The sequence below is a fragment of the Octopus sinensis genome, linkage group LG1, assembly GCF_006345805.1.
Source record: "Octopus sinensis linkage group LG1, ASM634580v1, whole genome shotgun sequence".
In the NCBI taxonomy this organism is placed as follows: Eukaryota; Metazoa; Mollusca; class Cephalopoda; order Octopoda; family Octopodidae; genus Octopus; species Octopus sinensis.
Window position 1 is genome coordinate 175,566,009 of NC_042997.1, and position 21,243 is coordinate 175,587,251.

The 21,243-nt window shown below is 38.0% G+C and overlaps 1 protein-coding gene across 1 annotated transcript in view; it reads right to left on the reverse strand.

Annotated features, from left to right (window-relative positions):
* Positions 1-408: 408 nt before the first annotated feature.
* LOC115229694 (abnormal spindle-like microcephaly-associated protein) overlaps positions 409-21,243 on the reverse strand; it is a 56,574-nt gene continuing 35,739 nt past the window's right edge. The window contains 8 exon segments of the mRNA XM_029800035.2: positions 409-3,825; positions 5,176-5,325; positions 9,757-9,911; positions 12,272-12,461; positions 13,804-13,995; positions 15,940-16,128; positions 18,581-18,646; positions 20,602-20,683. Coding sequence (XP_029655895.1) covers positions 3,517-3,825; positions 5,176-5,325; positions 9,757-9,911; positions 12,272-12,461; positions 13,804-13,995; positions 15,940-16,128; positions 18,581-18,646; positions 20,602-20,683 — 1,333 coding nt within the window. The 3' untranslated portion in view covers positions 409-3,516.

Here is a 21,243-nt window from a genome sequence, read left to right on the forward strand (position 1 = left end):
CTGCACACCTACTTTCACATTCCATGATTACCATTGGGATCAATCAGGTACACACAAAGATTCTAGATTATTTTTCCGCTTTTTTTGTTGTTTTTTTTTTAATTTTTGAGAGTGGTCAGGTTCATTTTTAGTATTCTCGTTTGTGAGAGCAGTTGAGTTTATTTCAGATATTCTCATTTTAAAAATCATCTCCGACTAATTGAGAAGACATTGGTGTTGCCTTGGCAGAGGTTTATACTGAGTGCTCTTGGTACCATTGCTTTGAATCAGTCATTATATCATAGTTAAATGGTTTTGCTGACGTGTTAATTTATTTTTAGAATGTAGGATAAGTATGAAAGGCTGGATCTGGCCTATTTAAATAAATGCTGAAGGGTTAGATGAATAAACACTTTAACAAAACAAAAGTAACACAGTTGTATATTCCTTTATTTCAATTCAAGTGATATAAAATTTGAGCATTATATACAACAGTTGAATGGGAGAGAGTTAAAGAAAGATTATTTCAATTTGTATTGTGAAAGCAAATTTACATTCACTCACTGTGAAAGCAGATTTATGTTCACATTCATTCGTTCACTGTGAAAGTAGATTTATGTTCACATTCACTCGTTCACTGTGAAAGTACATTTATGTTCACATTCATTCACTCACTGTGAAAGCAGATTTATGTTCACATTCATTCACTGTGAAAGATTTAGGTTCGGATTCATTCGTTCACTGTGGAAGCAGATTTATATTCACATTCACTCGTTCACTGTGAAAGTAGATTTATGTTCACATTCAATCGTTCATTGTGAAAGCAGATTTATGTTCACATTCATTCACTGTGAAAGCAGATTTAGGTTCACATTCACCTGCAGAACAAACAAAAAATAAAAATCAGTCATGTTTCCAGAACCCATTTAAAGCAAGTTATACATAGAACAAAAAAAAAACATGTCACACCACAACATGAGGAAAGAAAAGAGAATTAGTTATTTCTTGATCATACTGAAACACAAATGCCTGCAAAATTTATTTTATAAAGTTCAAATACTAAAGTCAATTGCATACAGCATATACTGGTAAAATGTATTCGGACATTTCAAATCTGTATATCCATAACTTAAAAATACACAAATATTTAATATTTACAAAGAAGAAATTGTCAAAGAATGACAAAAACAGGTAAAATTTCAATATAACAAAATTTCAAATTTGTATTTAATATTTTCAAGAAAACTCAAACCATTGAATACTTAAAGTTAACACATGATTTTGTTTTTGTTTTTTTTTTTAATCTTGTCCAAACACTAAGAGAAAATAACTAGTATGTAAATTTATCTGAATAATTAACTGCCCCACTATGGCTCAAAATCTATGCTGGATTATCGTTTAATGCCTGCCTACTTGGCTTACCTTAGCTGCAACTCCGTCATAAAACATTACACATAACCACTTAAAGGAATTGCACATTTGTGATCCTAGACAAGATAAGTTTAGCACATCGAGAAAGAGGACTAGAGCTTTGCAATGGCTATCCAACAAAAAGTAATATCTACAAATAGTTTGAAGTCACAGCTGCAATTAAATATCAAGGTTATTTACAAAATGAAGTGAAGGACTGGAAAAATCTCAGCAGATAAAAAGAGAAAAAGTGAAAACATTGAAAATTTCGACTGTGCCAAGAGCCATACCAAAGTTGCAGCAAAAAAAAAAAAAATAAATAAAGTGGAGGTACAAGTGAAAGAAATAATAATGAAACTGAGCAGCAAAGAAAAGGTTTTGAAAATGCTATCACAAGGTTTATCCAGAAATGAAACTTTTTTTAAAACCACATACTAATCAACGAACAATGTTGTGCTTGTGAGTACAGTGTGTAGGTGACCTTAACTCTCAATCAAATAACAGCCACATAACACTACATCTATTAGTCATCAAACAACTTGTGCTAATGTGAATGTTTTTATACATTCAGCAACTGCCATAAGCTGAATAAAGGAAGGTTTTGGAAAGAGCAATGCTAATGTAGAGTTCTGTATTAAATTGGGAATAACTATGAAGACCTCTCTAATGCTGCTGCAGCCCTATATGAAGGATTGGGCTGTACACAATGTTACAAGTGGTATCAGCATTTCAAATTGGTAAGATGATGAAAATCAAAGGAAAATCCTAAATCTAGACAAACTTTCATGAAGACAGATGATCACATTGCAAAAATGTGGGCTGTAGTTTTTTTTGGAAATGTCACTTACTGGAAAGTTTGTGCTTATACATGTTACTGCAAAATTTGTCTTACCAGCAGATATATGAACAAAAACAGTTCTGACTCAGTCAGTTAGGAGCCTTTTGATTGCTCAAATAAAGATGAAAATTTTTTTGAAAAGTGTAACGATAGGTGACAAAATGTAGGTGTAGGATTAGGATCTTGAAACAAAAAGGCAGGGGGCAATTTCAAATGATAGGAAAGATCAAAATGACTTTGCTATTAGAACTCTGTACTAAACCTGAAAACAAGTTCCAACAGCACAAAATAGTCATCATCATATAAAAGAAAAGATAGCACCGTTATCAAGCAATCCTTCATTTGGTATACATAAGTCTGGTGGTGTACGAAAGAAAATCTACAAAATCTAAAATGGATTCAAATCAACCATGAAAATATCAAGTTGTGTGGCCTGTTGAGTATTGAAAGCACTTAACTGGCAAGTAATAAAGATTCTGAAGGTAAAAGAACAATTTGTTTGAGCAATAACCAGCACATATAGTTATAAATAGTTTAACAGTAACGAAAAAAAAAAAATTAAAATTGCTTTTTGTGGTGGGGAAAAAAACCCAGCATTCGAAATACAAAAAGCAAGTAGAATATGTAACAAGGTGTTTACTCGATAACTGATGATTCAGAATTCTTTTAAGTTTAGAGAGACAAAAAAAAATCTAAATCAAAGATTACTTAAAATATATAATCTCTATGATTATATTTTGCTTGTAATGTCTAACATACACAAAAAAAGCTATATGACAGAACTCTATTTTCTTTTTTAACCTAATAAACCCAGAAGAAAGGGCTTCCCAAATTTATAACCAAAAATACAAACATCTGTTAAAACAGACAGCCAACAGTACTGAAAAAACAATCTAATTCCATTTAAGAAATTGCATTAGTGCTATAAATTTTTTATTGGAGTCAAGATTTTATGTAATTATTATTATTATTATTACTACTGTATCTATTAAAATTACATTGACTATATACATATAGTCAATGTTCTTGAAATGGAACTGTTAAGTTATAAAAGTAAAATGTTAATTCTGATATCTTTATATTGACTAATTATTTCATTTCAATGTTATTTTTACTTATTTCTGTTAAATTTTAATTACTTAATCCCCCAAATACTTTGTACATGTGCATGTGTGTAGAAAAAGTGAAAATGAAATTGGTCACAATTTTGAATGCATTGCACCCATACATGCAGGAATATATGGGTGTAAATGTTTAACAAAAGGTTTTCTGCCTCACCTGAATTTTTTTTACATTTTCAAGTTTTTAGGTAACTGTTTGGGGAGTTTGTCTTGTAGACCAAGACAATATATTAAATATGTCATTGCTTTTAATGGTTCCTCAAATTCTTGCAATTTTTTCTTGCCAAGCAACCAGTCTGGACCGATCTTAGAAAGAACAGTATTTTCGTAAAATGGGCAAGCATCTTTTGCAGCTACTAGCCGAGCTCTCGTCACAATTCTAGTTTCTTCTTGCTTGTATTTCCGTACAGTCAATTTATACAGCGACAGGATTTTCTCCACAAACTGCTGCCGAGATAGTAACTCATCCATTCTACCCTGAAATTATATCCACAAAACCAATAAGAAATCTGTTTCAGTATATGAACATGTATGCATATATGGCTGGGCTACTATGAAGAGGGAAGAACATAAATTAGCTACATTGCTAGAGCATATCCAAAATGAATTCAAGAATGGAGCAGAGTGAATGACGTGATCACAGAATACTAAAAACACAGATTCCAATAGGTTAGATATGTTGGAAGACACTTGCTCAAGGTGCCAAGCAGTGGGACTGAACCCAGAACCATGCCTACTGTATTATTTGAAAATCATAAGTAAAAGATGTGAAAAGAACTATATTTAAGGAAATAGAATTGATATCAGATGCAGTAATAGAATTGGAATGAGATGCAGTTAACCAGTTAACCAATTTTTAATCTAACAATAAAACATGAAAGTAGGTTTACTAAATGCTAGAAAGCAAAAATATAAAACCCCTATGGCATTTATGTCATGCTTGAGAAAAAGACCAATAGGCTAGATATGTTGCAAAGTTCACAGACAACAAGTGGAGCCTTCCTGTTACCAAGTGGTATCCAAGATATCAGAAAAGGCCACTTGGAAGACCTCCATAGCAATGGGAAGACAATTTAGTTAAACGATTGAGGCCAGGATGGAAGAGAATGGTGCAACCAAGTAAGAATTGGAAGTGCATTGTGACCAGCGATGTATAACAGCTGATAGTCTGGGCGATACAGTGACATCATCATCATCATCTAGCGTCCGCTTTCCATGCTAGCATGGGTTGGACGGTTCAACCGGGGTCTGGAAGGCCAGAAGGCTGCACCAGGCCCAGTCTGATCTGGCAATGTTTCTACGGCTGGATGCCCTTCCTAACGCCAACCACTCCGTGAGTGTAGTGGGTGCTTTTTACGTGCCAGACGGGGCTGGCAGAAGGTGCTTTTTACGTGCCACCAGCACAGGGGCCAGGCAAGGCTGGCAACGGCCACGATCGGATGGTGCTTTTTACGTGCCACCGGCATGGATGCCTGTCGGGGCGGCGCTGGCAACAGCCCTGTTCGGATGGTTTGCTTACGTGCCACCAGCACTGGTATCACAGCTACAATTTCCATTGATATTGATCGATTTCAATTCTGATTCTGACACAGATGCAAATATATATATGATTGAGTATGCATGTATATATTAATGCATGCATATGCATAGATGATTGCACATTAATAGATAAGTGTACATACATACATAGATATGAGCGCACATGTAGTGCATATATGAGTGTGAGTATGCAGACATGAACAAGTAGAGGAGCAGGATATGCTAACTCCAGCTTATATCAACGTTTTACTTTCAAAATAAGTGAAAAGCAGCAAAAAAACTATTTACCTTTTCCTTCAGATCTAAAGCTATACTTCCCAACAATATACAAGATTTGGAGAAAACCAAGCCCTTTTCTCGGAAAACCATCATGACATTGAGAAGAATGTCTATAGCATCTGGGCGGGAATGATAAACAGACTCAATCGTTGGAGCATACTGAAAAGAGAAAGACAAGAATTAAATGTTTTTATATTTGTAATCTAACTGAATAAATAAGCTAAAAATATCCAATTATATGAAAAGCCTTTTCAATATAACATTTAAATTGGCAAGCTTTACTATGAAGGCTTCATATTTTAACTCAGTTTGAAAATATATCATCATCATTGTTTAACGTCCGTTTTCCATGCTAGCATGGGTTGGACGGTTCGACCAGGGTCTGGGAAGCCAGGAGGCTGCACCAGGCTCCAGTCTGATCTGGCAGTGTTTCTAAAGTTGGATGCCCTTCCTAACGCCAACCGCTCCGTGAGTGTAGTGGGTGCTTAGTATCACAACTACAATTCCCATTTGATTTTTGATGTTAATGTACTTGACTCAATAGGTCTCCTCAAGCACAGCAGGTCGCCCTACGATACGAGGTAAGCTCAGCAGGCCGTCCTGCGATCCAAGGCACTTGGGTCGGCTGGGGCTCCTATGTGAAGCTGGTGCAAGAAACAGCCATGAACTCACATTATTTGTCAGGTCTTCGCAGTCACAGCATATCTCCAGAGGTCTCAGTCTTTCGTCATTGCCTCTGTGAGACCCAACGTTCAAAGTTCAGGCTTGCATCATACATAGTTTTTTTTTGTTTTTTTTTCAAAATTGGTAAGGGTTTCATGGATTAGTTCTAGTACAACATCTCACCACTTGTTAGTCTTTCTTGCAAAAGACTGCAACAGATGGCTGCAACAGATGGCAGCAACAGATGGCAACAACAGAATTAATGTTATGCTCTCTAGAAAATTATGAGAAACTATCTCATCTTCATTTTAATATCTACTTTTCCATGCAGACTATGGTTGGATGCCGTTCCTGTTACCAACCCTCATCTATTTTCGAGCAAAGTAATATTTCCCTATTGCAAGACATGCTTTGTGAAGAATATTGGAAATGAATGACATTGGTTGTATGACAATCATTTTACAACTCATGTGATGTCAAAACCAAGATACAGATGTGTGTGAGTGAATCTCAATATATAGATATATATATATGTAACCTTTCAATCTGCAACACTAACTTCAAGAAGCCAGTCTGCCACCTTATAACTTATCAGTCAGGAGACTCCGCTAGCCAAATAGACTTCATCCTCACCAGACAACGGGATGCAAGGTTGCTCTTGAATACAAAGTCCCTCCCGGGTGAAGAATGTATCCCTCAGCATAGACTAATCATCAGTGACTTTAAGCTTGAGGCCAGAAGGACTCCAAGAAACAAACCAATCCAGAAAAGAAGGATTTGGAGGCTAAAGAACCCTTCGCATGGTCAGAAATTTAGGGACATACTCATCAAGAAATTTGATGAGAGGGAAGAGGAGCTTCAGATGTCAGACATAGAAGGTAGCTGGGAATTCCTACGGGACAGCTTGTTGAGTGCCACAGACCAAGTTTGTGGATGGTGCAAAGTCCCTTCCAGACCTAGAATTACGTGGTGGTGGAATAGTGCAGTAGATAAAGCCATCTGTGAAAAGAGACGAGCCTGGAAAGCCTGGAAGGAGGGGGGAGCAGGGAACTGTACCAGATAGCCAAAAGGGAGGCTGGGCGGCAGGTATACATTGCCAAAGATGTAGCAGAAAAGAAGAAGTTTGCCAATGTCCAGCGTCGCGAGGATCAAAGAGCTGAAGTATTTCGGATTGCCAGACAGTGTGTCAGAGAAAATAGCGATGTTATAGGAGAGAAATGTGTCCGCATGGATGATGGGGCACTTGCTTTTACTACTAGTGAAAAGAAAGAGGCTTGGAGAAGCCATTATGAAAGACTGCTAAATGAGGAGAATGAATGGGAGGAGGAGAGCCTGCCAAATGTTGACCCAGTAGAGGGACCAGCTACCCGAATAGACAGCTCCCTTGTAGATAAGGCAATTAAGGATATGAAACCAGGCAAAGCCCCTGGCCTATCAGGAATCACTACTGAGATGCTTAAAACAGCTGGCTATGTGGGCCATGCCATAGTCACCCGCATTGTAAACCAGGTAGTTCACAATGGCGTCATACCCAATGACTGGTGCAGCAGCACCATAGTCAACTGCTACAAGGGTAAGGGTGATGCTCTAGATAGAAATAACTACAGAGGTATCAAACTGTTGGACCAGGTGATGAAGGTCTCAGAGAAGGTCATAACCAATCTCATTAGGGAGAGAATTTGTTTAGATGAAATGCAGTTCGGTTTTGTACCAGGTAGAAGCACCACTGATGCTATATTCCTGGTCCGACAACTGCAGGAGAAGTACCTAGCTAAAGATAAACCCCTCTACATAGCTTTTGTAGACTTGGAGAAAGCCTTTGACAGGGTTCCCCGTTCCCTTATCTGGTGGTCGATGCGGAAACTGGAGATTGAAGAATGGCTAATAAGGGCTGTACAGGCTCTATACAGAGAGGCTGTCAGCAAGGTTAGGATTGGCAACGAATATAGTGAAGAATTCCGAGTAGAAGTAGGTGTGCACCAGGGCTCAGCCCTCAGTCCCCTTTTGTTCATCATAGTACTTCAAGCAATAACAGAGGAATTCAAAACGGGATGCCCCTGGGAGCTCCTCTATGCCGATGACCTAGCTCTCATAGCAGAATCACTACCGGAACTAGAAGAGAAATTTCGGGTATGGAAGCAAGGGTTGGAATCAAAGGGCCTTAGAATAAATGTAGCAAAGACCAAAGTATTAGTAAGCAGCAAGAGGTACTCAACACACATCCCCTCGGGTAGGTGGCCCTGCTCAACCTGTAGGAAAGGTACAGGTAGAAACTCCATAAGATGCACCCAATGTAAGTTATGGACACATAAGAGGTGCAGCAACATTAAAGGGAAATTAACAGATAAGATAGCTTTCATGTGCGGCAGATGCACAGGGACAATAGACACAACAGACACTCAGAAAACAGATTCCATCACACTCCAGGGAGAGAAACTAGAAGTAGTTGATAGTTTCCGCTACCTGGGAGACCAAGTTAGTAGCGGAGGTGGATGCACAGAGAGTATCACCACTAGAATACGAATAGCCTGGGCAAAGTTCAGAAAGCTCCTACCCCTACTGGCAACAAAAGGCTCTCCCTCAGAGCAAAAGGTAGATTATATGATGCATGTGTGCGAACTGCCATGCTTCACGGTAATGAAACATGGGCTGTGACTGCAGAAGACATGCGTAGACTTGAAAGAAATGAAGCTAGCATGATCCGCTGGATGTGTAGTGTCAGTGTGCACGCAAAACAGAGTGTAAGTATCCTGAGAGAAATGCTGGATATAAGAAGCATCAGATGTGGTGTGCAAGAGCGACGCTTGCGATGGTATGGTCATGTGCTGCGGATGGATGAAGAGAGATGTGTGAAGAAGTGCCACTCCCAAACAGTTGAAGGTATCAGGGTAGACCCAGGAAGACATGGGATGAGGTGGTCAAGCATGACCTCAGAGCATTGGGCCTCACTGAGGCAATGGCGAAGGACCGAGATCTCTGGAGATATGCTGTGACTACAAAGACCCGGGCTGCTTTCTGCAGCAATTCCACATACCCCCTACCCATTCTAAGTACCCCCCTACCCATTCTAAGTACCCCCCTACCCATTCTAATACCCCGGATCCCCAAAGTACCCCGGATCCCCAAAGTACCCTGGATCCCCAAAATACCCCAATCCCCAGTACCCCGGACCTCGTTGCCCCCGTGCCGCTGACACGTAAAATGCTCGAATCCGATCGTGACGATGCCGGACCCTCCGGCCCCTGTGCAGGTGGCACGTAAAAAGCACCCAATCCACTCACGGAGTGGTTGGCGTTAGGAAGGGCATCCAGCCGTAGAAACTCTGCCAGATTCAGACTGGAGCCTGGAGCGGCCCCTGGCTTCCCAGACCCGGTCAAACCGTCCAACCCGTGCTAGCGCGGAAAGCGGACGTTAAACGATGATGATGATGATGATGATACACACACACACACACACATACAGTTTTCTTTCAGTTTCCATCAACCAAATCCATTCACAAGGTTATAGTCAGCCAGGGTCCATAGTTGATGCTAATAGAAGATCCATATTCTTTAAGATGGAAGGGCGATATCTCTAGCATGCCAAGCAACCACATCAAGGTTCCCTCATTAGCCCCAGATTCGTATTGGCAGTGAGACCAGTTATCAAGGATTATGTGTGGAACAGATGGAAGAATAACTTCCTAACTGATGACTGATAGGTATCTTTTAGTTGTTGCAGTCATTAGACTGTGGCCATGCAGGAGCACCACCTTTGGGAATTTTTGTAGAAATCATGCTGAATCAGACTGGAGTTGGGTGTAGCCTTCCAGCTGGTCAGCCCTGGTCAAACCATCCAGCCCATGCCAATATGAACAACAGATGTTAAATGATGATGACAATCTTAAGTTATGCCTACCACTGAAAATCATAAGTGAATTGTACAAACCTTTGCTAAATTCAGAAATATTTGTATGCTGTATTTAATGAGTTCCATGTGAGGAACACTGCGGTTACAGCCTTTTACTATGTTGTATATCACCGGAATAGCATTTTCCCTAGCCAACTGGAGACAACACACGGGAGATAGACGAGAAGCAGCTTCTGCAGAAGAAAAAGATTTTATTCAGATCAGAATATAGTTAGAAAAAAAACTCTGAAGTATTGCATAATGCAATAACACAAAGTTAGAGGGAAATTCTTTAGAGTGGTAGACAAATGAATTGAGAAATACTATCTATTAAAAGATTCAGGCAGTTATATGTATGGTCAAAAGTAAAGAAAGTAAAATAGGTTATTCTCCATGAAAGTAAAGTGTTGTTATCTTGTTCTGTAGAGCAAAATATGCAGGAAGAGAGAGACAGTTTTCCTGAGGTGGGAGCACGAAATTATCAATCAGGTACTTTACATTCTTCTAAAGGCAGTGTTACAAAGATGTACCAAATACAGGAACAGTTAAGTGGAATGATGGTATTTCAACTCTGTAGCAAGTTCAAAAATGGATAAAATTCAGAGTAGTGGTGGTTGATTAATATTAATCAAAATAGAGGGAAACTAAAATTATTTAAAAATCTAATAAGAGACAAGATTTGACATATGGAGAAAAATGGGACTGGTAAGCTGATGTGACGGTATACTGTCACATTTTAGTATACTAAGAAGAAGCTAGCTCAATTGGTTATCAAGTACCTAATAAATAATATTGGGTTGGTGCATAATTATTGCGGTTTTTTACAACAAATTTTATTCAACAAAAACAATAACAATATTTAACAAAAACATCTTTAAATGACAGTCTGACCATCTGCCAAGCAAATGGGAAGCAGTAATTGAAGTAGATTGTGAATCATCATCATCATCGTTTAACGTCCGCTTTCCATGCTAGCATGGGTTGGACGATTTGACTGAGGACTGGTAAGCCAGTAGGCTGCACCAGGCTCCAATCTGATCGGGCAGAGTTTCCACAGCTGGATGCCCTTCCTAATGCCAACCACTCCAAGAGTGTAGTGGGTGCTTTAAAAGTGCCACTGGCACAAGGGCCAGTTTGGCAGTACTGGCAATGGCCACGCTCGAAAATGGTGTTTTTTTACATGCCACCTGCATAGGGGTCAGTCCAGCAGCACTGGCAACGACCTCGCTCGAATGTTTTGTTCACATGCCAGTGAGGAGACACTGACAACAATCACGCTCAAATGGTGCTCTTTACGTGCCGCTCCAGAATAATCATTTAAAGATGTTTTTGTTACATATTGTTTTTTTTTTTAATAAAATTTGTTGGAAAAAAAAAAAAAAGCCGCAATAATTATGCACCAACCCAATAATTTTAACTATGAATTTTAACAGATACAATTTAACAGCAACACCTAGGATAAATTTGGGCAGGAAGTAAATGAAAACTAGACACACAATTGCAAGTTTAAACCTTACTTTGAAACTTAGAAATGAGCAAGAGACATAACTGTATGTTTTATTTTAGTGTGCCTCATAAATCACAGACTCGTTTCAGTGTTTACTTAAGTAGTTAACTATTAGGAAAAGGCAACCACTATTAAATTAATTGCTCTGACAATATTCAAGTATTTAAACTCTTAGCATTTTTGAGAAAAGTCTATATTTACGAAGCTATTTCGTTAATTTCAACCAATCAATGACGTGTATTCAGCTAAATAAAATTACTGCTGTTGTTTGTCAACAACTTCCGGCAGTGTATATTTCGTTTGTCACTGTTATTTACGATATATTTCATCTCAGTTACGTTTGTATGAATAAACGAGTGTATCTGAACCATGTTTATTTCATGGCACCACCATAATCGTTCGTGCTTCATTTTTCATCTTTTCCCGTAACTCCAACACCCCAAAACCCTAAAGCTAAAACTAGTACAATCGCACAAATGATGTCATAAATAACAGTGACAAATGAAATATACACCGCTTATAGTTGTTATTGACAAACAACAGTAGTAATTTTATTCAGCTGAATACACGTCATTGATTGGTTTAAATTACCGAAATCCGACAACTTTAAAATGAAATAACTTCCTAAATATAAGTTTTTCTCAAAAACACTAAGAGTAAACGATATTTTATATGACACATTCTACCAGTGTCCGAAGTTTGAAAGTGTTTAGTTACAAAAAATTATTTTCTAAATCTGCCAGTCAAAAGGTAAAGATCAAAATCAAACAATATATATAAACAGATTGCAAATTTTCTATGTTCCACATCACTGAAAATTAAAATATCAAATTTTGACTTAAGGCCAGCAATTTTTAGAGGTAGGGATTAGTAAATTACAGAGACCCCCCCACCCGTACTTTATGAAGCCCAAAAGGATACCTCAGCAGTATTTGAACTCAGAATGTACAGTTTCAGAAAAAATACCACAAATCATTCTGATACTCTAATGATTCTGCCAGCTAACTGCCTTAATAAGGAGAAACAACAATGATAATTGCCACTAACCGAGGTTCACAAGGGCATGGAGTACATCAGAAAGCTGTTTGAATTTCATTAATTGATCAAAACCCTCAGCAAATCTACTAATTAACTTCTTGTCTTCAGTTGCTTCCTTTGTTACAGCTAACAAACGTTGCCTCAACTTAGTAATAGTCTGTTTGCTCTGACATCGGACTTTATAACCTCTCCAGCAACTCTGGAAAAGAAAAACAAAAAGGAATTAAGAACAATAAATCATTCTGATGCTTTTATGCACAATTTTTTTTTAAAATGCAGGAGAAAGAGAGAATGTAAGAGACAAATTGGCACAAAAGCATTTACAAAAACCATCAAACAGAAAATAAAGCTAACTAGATACATATCTGAAACATATGGGAATGGATGAACAGAGACAAGCTCATTTAAAGGATTTACAATCAGTACACAAATAAATAAGTGGTTCATAATAATGTGGTCAATGAATATCGTCAGCGCCGCAACGACTGGCCTCCGTGCCGGTGGCACGTAAAAAGCACCATCCAATCGTGGCCGTTTGCCAGCCTCATCTGGTACCTGTGCAGCTGGCACGTAAAAAGCACCCACTACACTCACGGAGTGGTTGGCGTTAGGAAGGGCATCCAGCTGTAGAAACACTGCCAGATCAGACTAGGCCTGGTGCAGCCTTCTGGCTTCCCAGACCCCAGCTGAACCGTCCAACCCATGCTAGCATGGAAAACGGACGTTAAACGATGATGATGATGTAGCCTAGCTACAAAGGCTTGTGTCACCGTTTATACCTGAACTATGGTTATGCTATTTGTAGCAATAGCTCAGTGTATATTGTAAACATTCAGAGACATTTGTGCACATGTGTACATGCAATGGATGTTTACGTCCAGCAAATTCCCTCACAAGCCTGGTCAGCCCAAAGCCATATAGTAAAAGATATTTGTCCAAAGTGCCACATAGTGAAACATCATAAGCTGCACCCAGTACACTGGAGTGGTCAGTGTTAGGAAGGACATCCAAAATATGTCAATGGAAGGCGGACATTAAACGATGATGATGATGATGTCCTTCTGTAGTACATCTAGGAGGGCAGTGACTTCAAATATGAACTTAAACCATGGCGACTTGTCCAATACATGCAACATTTTTAATTGATTACATGAGGAAGAGCATCCAGCCGTGCAATCTAAGCCAGATCAGACTGGAACTTGGTGCAGCTCTCCAACCGATGCCAGCATGAAAAGCAGACACTAAATGATGATTTTAACCTAACTGAAATAAACAGGAGTCAGAGTATTACCTTGGCACACTTCGGTGTTGTGGTCATGAGAAAGTCACACAATTCTGCCTACCTTAGTTTACCCTGATATATTTTAGGGTTGAATGGATTACAGTAAAAAAAATAGTAAAAACATGCTGTAATGAAACCCAGGGTCCTGCCTTAGCTAATTGGGACAAATATGAAAAAAGCATACCACAAATAAAACAAAATAACTTGGCTAATAAAAACAAAACATTTACAATAACTGTATTAAAAAACAGCCATTTACTTGTATAAGAGTAGCATTATGATGTAGTTTTTTGACACGCTTTCTGACGATCCACCCTCTCATTATACGTTGAATGAGTTGAGCTGCATGATCTCGCCTTTTCAGATACTGCTGGAGATAACGCTCAATCGTCAAGATGGCACTCTTCTTCCTTTCAAAAAGTCTTCTCGCATAAAAAGCACGGATATTTGTCTGAAAAATTTAGAAATAGCATTATATAGTAATCAAGAGGAAGTGTGAGTATCCATGATGAATGCAGGTCTGAGACTAATGCAGTTGTCGTTCACTATGAACATCTGAAATGGATATCAGAAAGAATTTCAGGAGACTTATGTTCTACAATGCTCTGTGATGCCATACAGATTGGCATAACATTTCATATGTACAGGAAAAGGATATAGAAACTGCATAATGCTTGTTTAGAAGAGTGGGGGAAGAGTAACTAAAGCAAATACTTTAGTCACTAATTTCTACAAAATACAAATTTTAGTGCAGATAAACCCAACTATTCAGTGTTAAGTATTTGCTTTAGTCACTCCTCCACACTCTGCCATTCATGAAAATAAGATATAGAAGTATATGTGATATATACTTATGTTTCATTCTTGAATGAAGCCATCAAGTACTTGTTTTAATGAACTGGTCATTTAGAACAAACTACACAGGCTCTTAACAATAGCTATGTGAACACCGGTCAAGTTGTAAAAATAGCAACCAAATTTCCATCAGCACCCTACTATCTTAAAGGCAAGATGCATTAAACAGTGTGGACCCTGATATTCAAAAAGATGGAATGGTCATGACTAGAATGTGTATGGATCATACGTATTTAATTACAGCTGACTGAGTAAAACAAATGAAGGTAATGTATGATATATCTAAATAAACCTAATAAATTCTGCAATTGTTGGTGATTTTATATATTTAACCTTTTCATTACTGTATTTATTTTGAGATGTTCTGTGTTTCTTTAAATATAACAAAGAATTTAGTAAAATAACTTAGTTATCATTCAGCTAATGTTAGGAACATAAATTGAGACTAAGGTTTGGTGGAAGATTTTAATTAAAACCTTATGAAAACAACAGAGCCAGAGCCGGTTTCATCTTGAATTCAGCATATTTTTCTGTTTTGACTCTTTTTCAATGGTATTTTAATTTCACTTACTGAGTGCAAGCATGGCTGTGTGGCTAAGTTCACTTCCCAATTACATTTCAGGTTCAAAAATATTTATTAGCAACAGAGGGAGTAATAATTCCGAGAGGTAATATTTATCTCCACTCTAACAAGGACATTCTGTTACAACAAACTTTCCTGCAGTAGTTACAATGAGAAAATCTTCATATTGGCTTTTGGTGCAAAATGCATTCTAGTTCATATTGCTTAGCAGAGAGGTAAATCCCCACCACCTTCAGCACAGAGTCTACCACATCACTTGATTTCGACCTTCCTTGGTCTTATCAAGGATTAACACTTGACAGCTAGAGATGTTCTAGCAGAACCTCCACATACTAAGTGAGGATAAACATTGCCTCCCACCATTTCAAGTTCAGTTTCACTAAACAGCACCTTGTGCTTTCTACTATAGCCCCGTGCCAACCAAAGACTAGAGAAGATTTAGCAAATAGATACTGAAAAAATCTTGTCATATGTATCATCGTAGTGTCTATTTTTCCATGCTTGTAGAAGTCAGATGAGAGAGTGGTATCTAGTATAATTAAAAATTTTTAGTGCTTTTTTTTTTTCTATCACTTGTTTCAGTCATTTGACTGCAGTCATGAAGGTTTTGACTGCACCTTGAAAGGTTTTAGTCAAACAAATCAACCTCATGACTTTCTTTTTTTCAGCCTAGTACTAATTCTGTCTCTTTTGCCAAACTGCTTAGTTATGGGGATGGAAGCACAACATCACTAGTTGTCAAGCAGTGATTGGGGGGGGGGGTGGACAGACAAACACACACACATTTATGTACACTAACAAGGCTTTGGTCAGCCTGAGGCTATAAGTAAAAGACACTTGCCCAAGGTGCCATGCTGTTGAACTGAACCCAGAACCATGTAGTTGCGAAGCAAGCTTCTTACCACAGAACCACACCTGTGCCAATGAGGATAAAAACCAATTAAAATGTTTACATACTTGTATCACAATAGCTGCTGCTGTTTGTTTGGCCAAACATTTTCTAACCAGCCATCCACGGATGAAGGACTGTATTACTGTGGCAGCTTGATGCCTACGATGTAACCAGCGACGACAATATTTCTGCACAGTACAAACTGCATTTAATTTCTTTGTCCGTGTTTTAAGCAACCAATATTCAGCAGGAACCTGAAAGAAATATTACAATCTTAATCATCTTCAGTGCTTTAAATTGTTTTTCAAGATAAACTGAATCAAAATAATTTGCTGTATATATATCGTTATGAATCATTCCATGTGAGATTCAAGCAAATCACATCATCCCAAATATTCCTAGATATACTACCACACATCTTCACAGAAGGAAGCGTTCACATGGTTGCTTAACCCTTTAGCATTTAATCTGACCATATCCGACCCAAATATTCCACCTGTTTTATGTTAAAACTGTCTGGATCCAACCACTCACACCTACCCTACAATGTCATTTTAAAAACATATAGCTACACCATTTAAATTTTGAAGTTACAAAATAATATGTGATTAATTCAAAACAGTATGAATAAATAAGCAATAAATTTCACAAAGACGTCTGAATGCTAAAGGTTAAACTGATAGAAAAAGCAAAACCTCCCTCAAATTACACTCAACTATTTTAGATAAAGAAAAATGTTAGATAATGTAATCGTACACACCCTACAAAGAGAGGACATCACAGCAAGAATGCCTAAGACCATAGGTTTGTTTGTTCAGAGCAGATCTGGGGCAAAGCAACAACCTTCCACAAATAGATATTTCTATCCAGTCAATTTCATTTTGTTCAAACTAATTTGACATCTCTCCTGCATAAACTGGAGAATGTCTGATACCTACTCATTACTTCATGCATCCTTTCTCACAAAGTTGTTCATCTAACATATCAATAGCTAAAATTCATTTTTCTTCCATTATAGCAATGTAAGATTACATTTTATACATTATAGATTATTTTCCATTTGGAGAGAGAAAAAAAGCCCTTTACAATAAACAGATTAGTTTGATAAACTATTTCTAGAAACATCTTTTACTAAATCTGCAACAAGAAATATGGTTTCAATAGGTTTCTACATGACACTGCATCCTTTAAGGCCCTCATGCTTTCCGAAATCCGCCAAAACTACACTTGATTATATATACACCTGAGCACTGTACACAATTATTATTATTATTATTATTATTTATTATTATTCAAACATGATAATTCCAATTCAATGTTAAAATTCTTCAAAGTCTGAGCAATCCTTAAAAGTTCTAGTTCAAATTTGGGATTTCTTATCAAGTATGTAAAACCTCCCATCAAATATGTCAAATATCATACATTAGAATAATCCCAATTTGCATCTAATCCAGCTCAGTCATCATATTATTATTATTAAGGCAGCGAGTTGGCAGAATCATTAGCATGCTGGTCAAAATGCTTAGCAGTATTTTGCCCATCTGTACGTTCTGAGTTCAAATTATGCTGAGGTTAACTTTGCCTTTCATCCTTTCAGATTAATAAATCAATATATAAAGTACCAGTCAAGTACTAGGGTCGATGTAATCAACTCATCCCCTCTCCCAAAATTGCTGCCCTTGTGATAAAATTTGAAACCATTATCATTAAGGCAGCAAGTTGGCAGAATCATTAATGCACCAGCATTTCATCCGTCTTCATATTCTGAGTTCAAATTCCACAGAGGTCAATATTGCCTTTTATCCTTTCTAGGTCAATAAAATAAGAACTAATTGAGTACTGGGGAGGAGGGTCAACATATTCAACATCCCCCACCCCCAAATTGCTGGCCTTGCACCAAAATTTTAAATCATTATTAGCATTGTTGATTTAAACACCACATTTATAACTAATCAATTTACTCTTTACTCTTTTTTTACTCTTTTTCTTGTTTCAGTCATTTGACCGTGGCCATGCTGGAGCACCGCCTTTAATCGAGCAACTTGACACCGGGACTTATTCTTTTGTAAGCCCAGTACGTATTCTATCGGTCTCTTTTGCCGAACCGCTAAGTAATGGGGACATAAACACACCAGCATCAGTTGTCAAGTAATGCTAGGGGGACAAACACACATACGCATATATATATATATATATATATATATATATATATATATATATATATATATATACAACAGGCTTCTTTCAGTTTCCATCTACCAAATCCACTCACAAGGTGTTGGTCGGCCCGAGGCTATAGTAGAAGATACTTGCCCAACGTGCCACGCAGTGGGACTGAACCCGGAACCATGTGGTTGGTAAACAAGCTACTTACCACACAGCCACTCCTGCACCTATCAATCAATTACTGCCTAAAATCAATTACTTTTTTTTTGCTGTACTCTATATCTAATATTGAGGGTAAGTCTACTTGAATAATCTTGCTAACTCAAAATAAGGAAACAGTCTTTTAGGAATAGCAGCCAAAATAATCTAAAGCAGTTCAAAATCAGAACAAGTCTTGGGTTACAACCAATAATCTCATTAACCCATTGAGTGAATAGTGCACCATTCTAATGCTTCATTCTTCTAATACCGAAATACTTCAGTTACCACATGAATAATAAAAAAAATTTTTTCAGCATAAAATATGATTAATTTTCATACTTTGATCAGCATTAGAGAAGCAGCAGTACAGCAGTCACAATTCAAGTTGAAAATACTTCTGGCTTTCTGGAAAAGATATGTGAAAGTATTAAAACATTACAAAAGGGACTAAATTACTAAAAACTTGATTAAAAATAGATTCAGAGAAGACTAGTAAAGCAGATTTGCCAAAGATTATCATCATAGTTTTAACATCCTCTTTTCCATACTTGCATACATCAGACAGAATTTGTTGGGGCAGATTTTCTGCAGCCAGCTGCCTTTCCTGTTGCCAACTTCATCCGTTACCAAGTAAGGTTATATTTCCCCATGGTCAGACATGTTTATGAGAATATTAAAAATGAATGACACTACTCGTTTAATGGTGAGTGTGTGTCTGAGTGTGTGTATGTGCGAGTGTGTGTGTGCGAGTGTGAGTGTGTGCGAGAGTGAGTGTGTGCGAGAGTGAGTGTGTGCGAGAGTGAGTGACTGTGTGTGTGTGTGTGTGTGCGAGTGAGTGACTGTGTGTGTGTGTGTGTGTGTGCGAGTGAGTGACTGTGTGTGTGTGTGTGTGCGAGTGAGTGACTGTGTGTGTGTGTGTGGTGCGAGTGAGTGACTGTGTGTGTGTGTGCGAGTGTGTGTGTGTGCGAGTGAGTGACTGTGTGTGTGTGTGCGAGTGAGTGTGTGGTGTGTGCGAGTGAGTGTGTGTGTGTGTGTGCGAGTGAGTGTGTGTGTGTGTGTGCGAGTGTGTGTGTGTGCGAGTGTGTGTGTGTGTGTGCGAGTGTGTGTGTGTGTGCGAGTGTGTGTGTGTGTGTGTGTGCGCGAGTAAGTGTGTGTGCGCGAGTGAGTGTGTGTGTGTGCGCGAGTGAGTGTGTGTGTGTGTGCGCGAGTGAGTGTGTGTGTGTGTGTGAGTGAGTGAGTGTGTGAGTGAGTGAGTGTGCGAGTGAGTGAGTGTGCGAGTGAGTGAGTGTGCGAGTGTGTGTGTGCGAGTGAGTGAGTGTGAGTGAGTGAGTGAGTGTGTGTGAGTGAGTGAGTGTGTGTGAGTGAGTGAGTGAGTGAGTGTGTGTGCAAGTGAGTGAGTGTGTGTGCAAGTGAGTGAGTGTGTGTGTGCGCGAGTGAGTGAGTGTGTGTGTGCGAGTGAGTGAGTGTGTGTGCGAGTGAGTGAGTGTGTGTGTGTGTGCGAGTGAGTGAGTGTGCGCGCGAGTGAGTGTGCGCGCGAGTGAGTGTGTGCGCGAGTGAGTGTGCGCGAGTGAGTGTGCGCAAGTGAGTGTGCGCGAGTGAGTGTGCGCGAGTGAGTGTGTGCGTGTGAGTGTGTGTGTGTGTGAGTGTGTGCACATGGTGGGTCTCTCAGTTTCCATCAAATAGTCACAAGGCTTAGGTCAGACCTGAATTATAGAAGATAATTGCCTAAAGTGGCACACAGTGAGATGAAACTGGAAACCAGGCAATCAGGAAGCAAACTTCTTAACCACAGAACCACATCCGCATTTATTAATTTGATACAACAGAAAAAGACAAAAAAACCCATTAAAATAAGCTCAAGTTAATTTTATGAATTACTAAAATCCAAGTAGTGTAGCAATGTATGTGCATAGATATGTACATATACATGTAAGCATGCGCAACTGAAGGAAATCCGTTTTGCAAACAGTTTGGAACTTGTATGCAAAAAGTTTGCCAGCATAATCAAAAGTGCAGCTCAACACTTTGAAGGCAACAATGTACTCTAAAATAGAGGTTTGCAAATTTATATATAAATTATTTTATAAAATTTACCCAAAAAATAAACATTTTAAAATAAGGCTTTAACCCTTTTGTTACCGTATTTATTTTGAGATGTTCTGTGTTTCTTTCAATTACATTAAATATAACATAGAATTTAGTAAAATAACTTAGTTATCATTCAACTAGTGTTAGGAACATAAATTGTGACAGGTTTGGGGAAGATTTTTATTCAAAACTTATGAAAATAAGACATTTGTACTTAAAGCAAGTGCCAGTTTCAGGCGGGTTGATAATGAAAGGGTTAAAAGAATGCTTACTTTTGCAGCAATAGCTCTCTTGAACCAGTTCTGAATAAAGGTTGCAGCAGCATGGCGTCTTGCAATTGTTTCTTTGAGTTGTCTAAAGAACAAAAAGAAAAATATGCTTATCTTTCATTTGAAAAAAAAATTTGAGGTTTACATCTTTGGTTTTAATGGAATAGCTTTTCAAACAATTTTGTTTCAGTTTGTCATCAGGTAAGATTTAGTCCCTTATCTTTATTGCACATAGAGATTTCATACTTTCATCCACTATGTTATGGACAGTATAAAGTAAATGTTTTAAAAGTAAATGATATCAAATGCTTTTTTCTTTCCTCCTAATTAAATAAATTCAGTATAATAATTCAACTCTTTGGTATTCAAATTACTCTGTCAAATGTAATACATATTCATTCACATTAGTTTGAATTAATCATGCATTATCTTGTAGCTTTGAGATTTCAGTGATGCAATTGCTAATGTTTGAATAACACAGTTACGTATAGGTAGGCAACCAAATTTGGCCAATTTCAACATAAAACAGGTAGAAAATTTGGGACCAGAAAAGGCTGGTTTAAATGCTAAAGGGTTAAACTAAAATCATGTTAAATATAACACACTCGAGAGCCAAAATTAAGTGTATCTGAAACACTAAAGCAA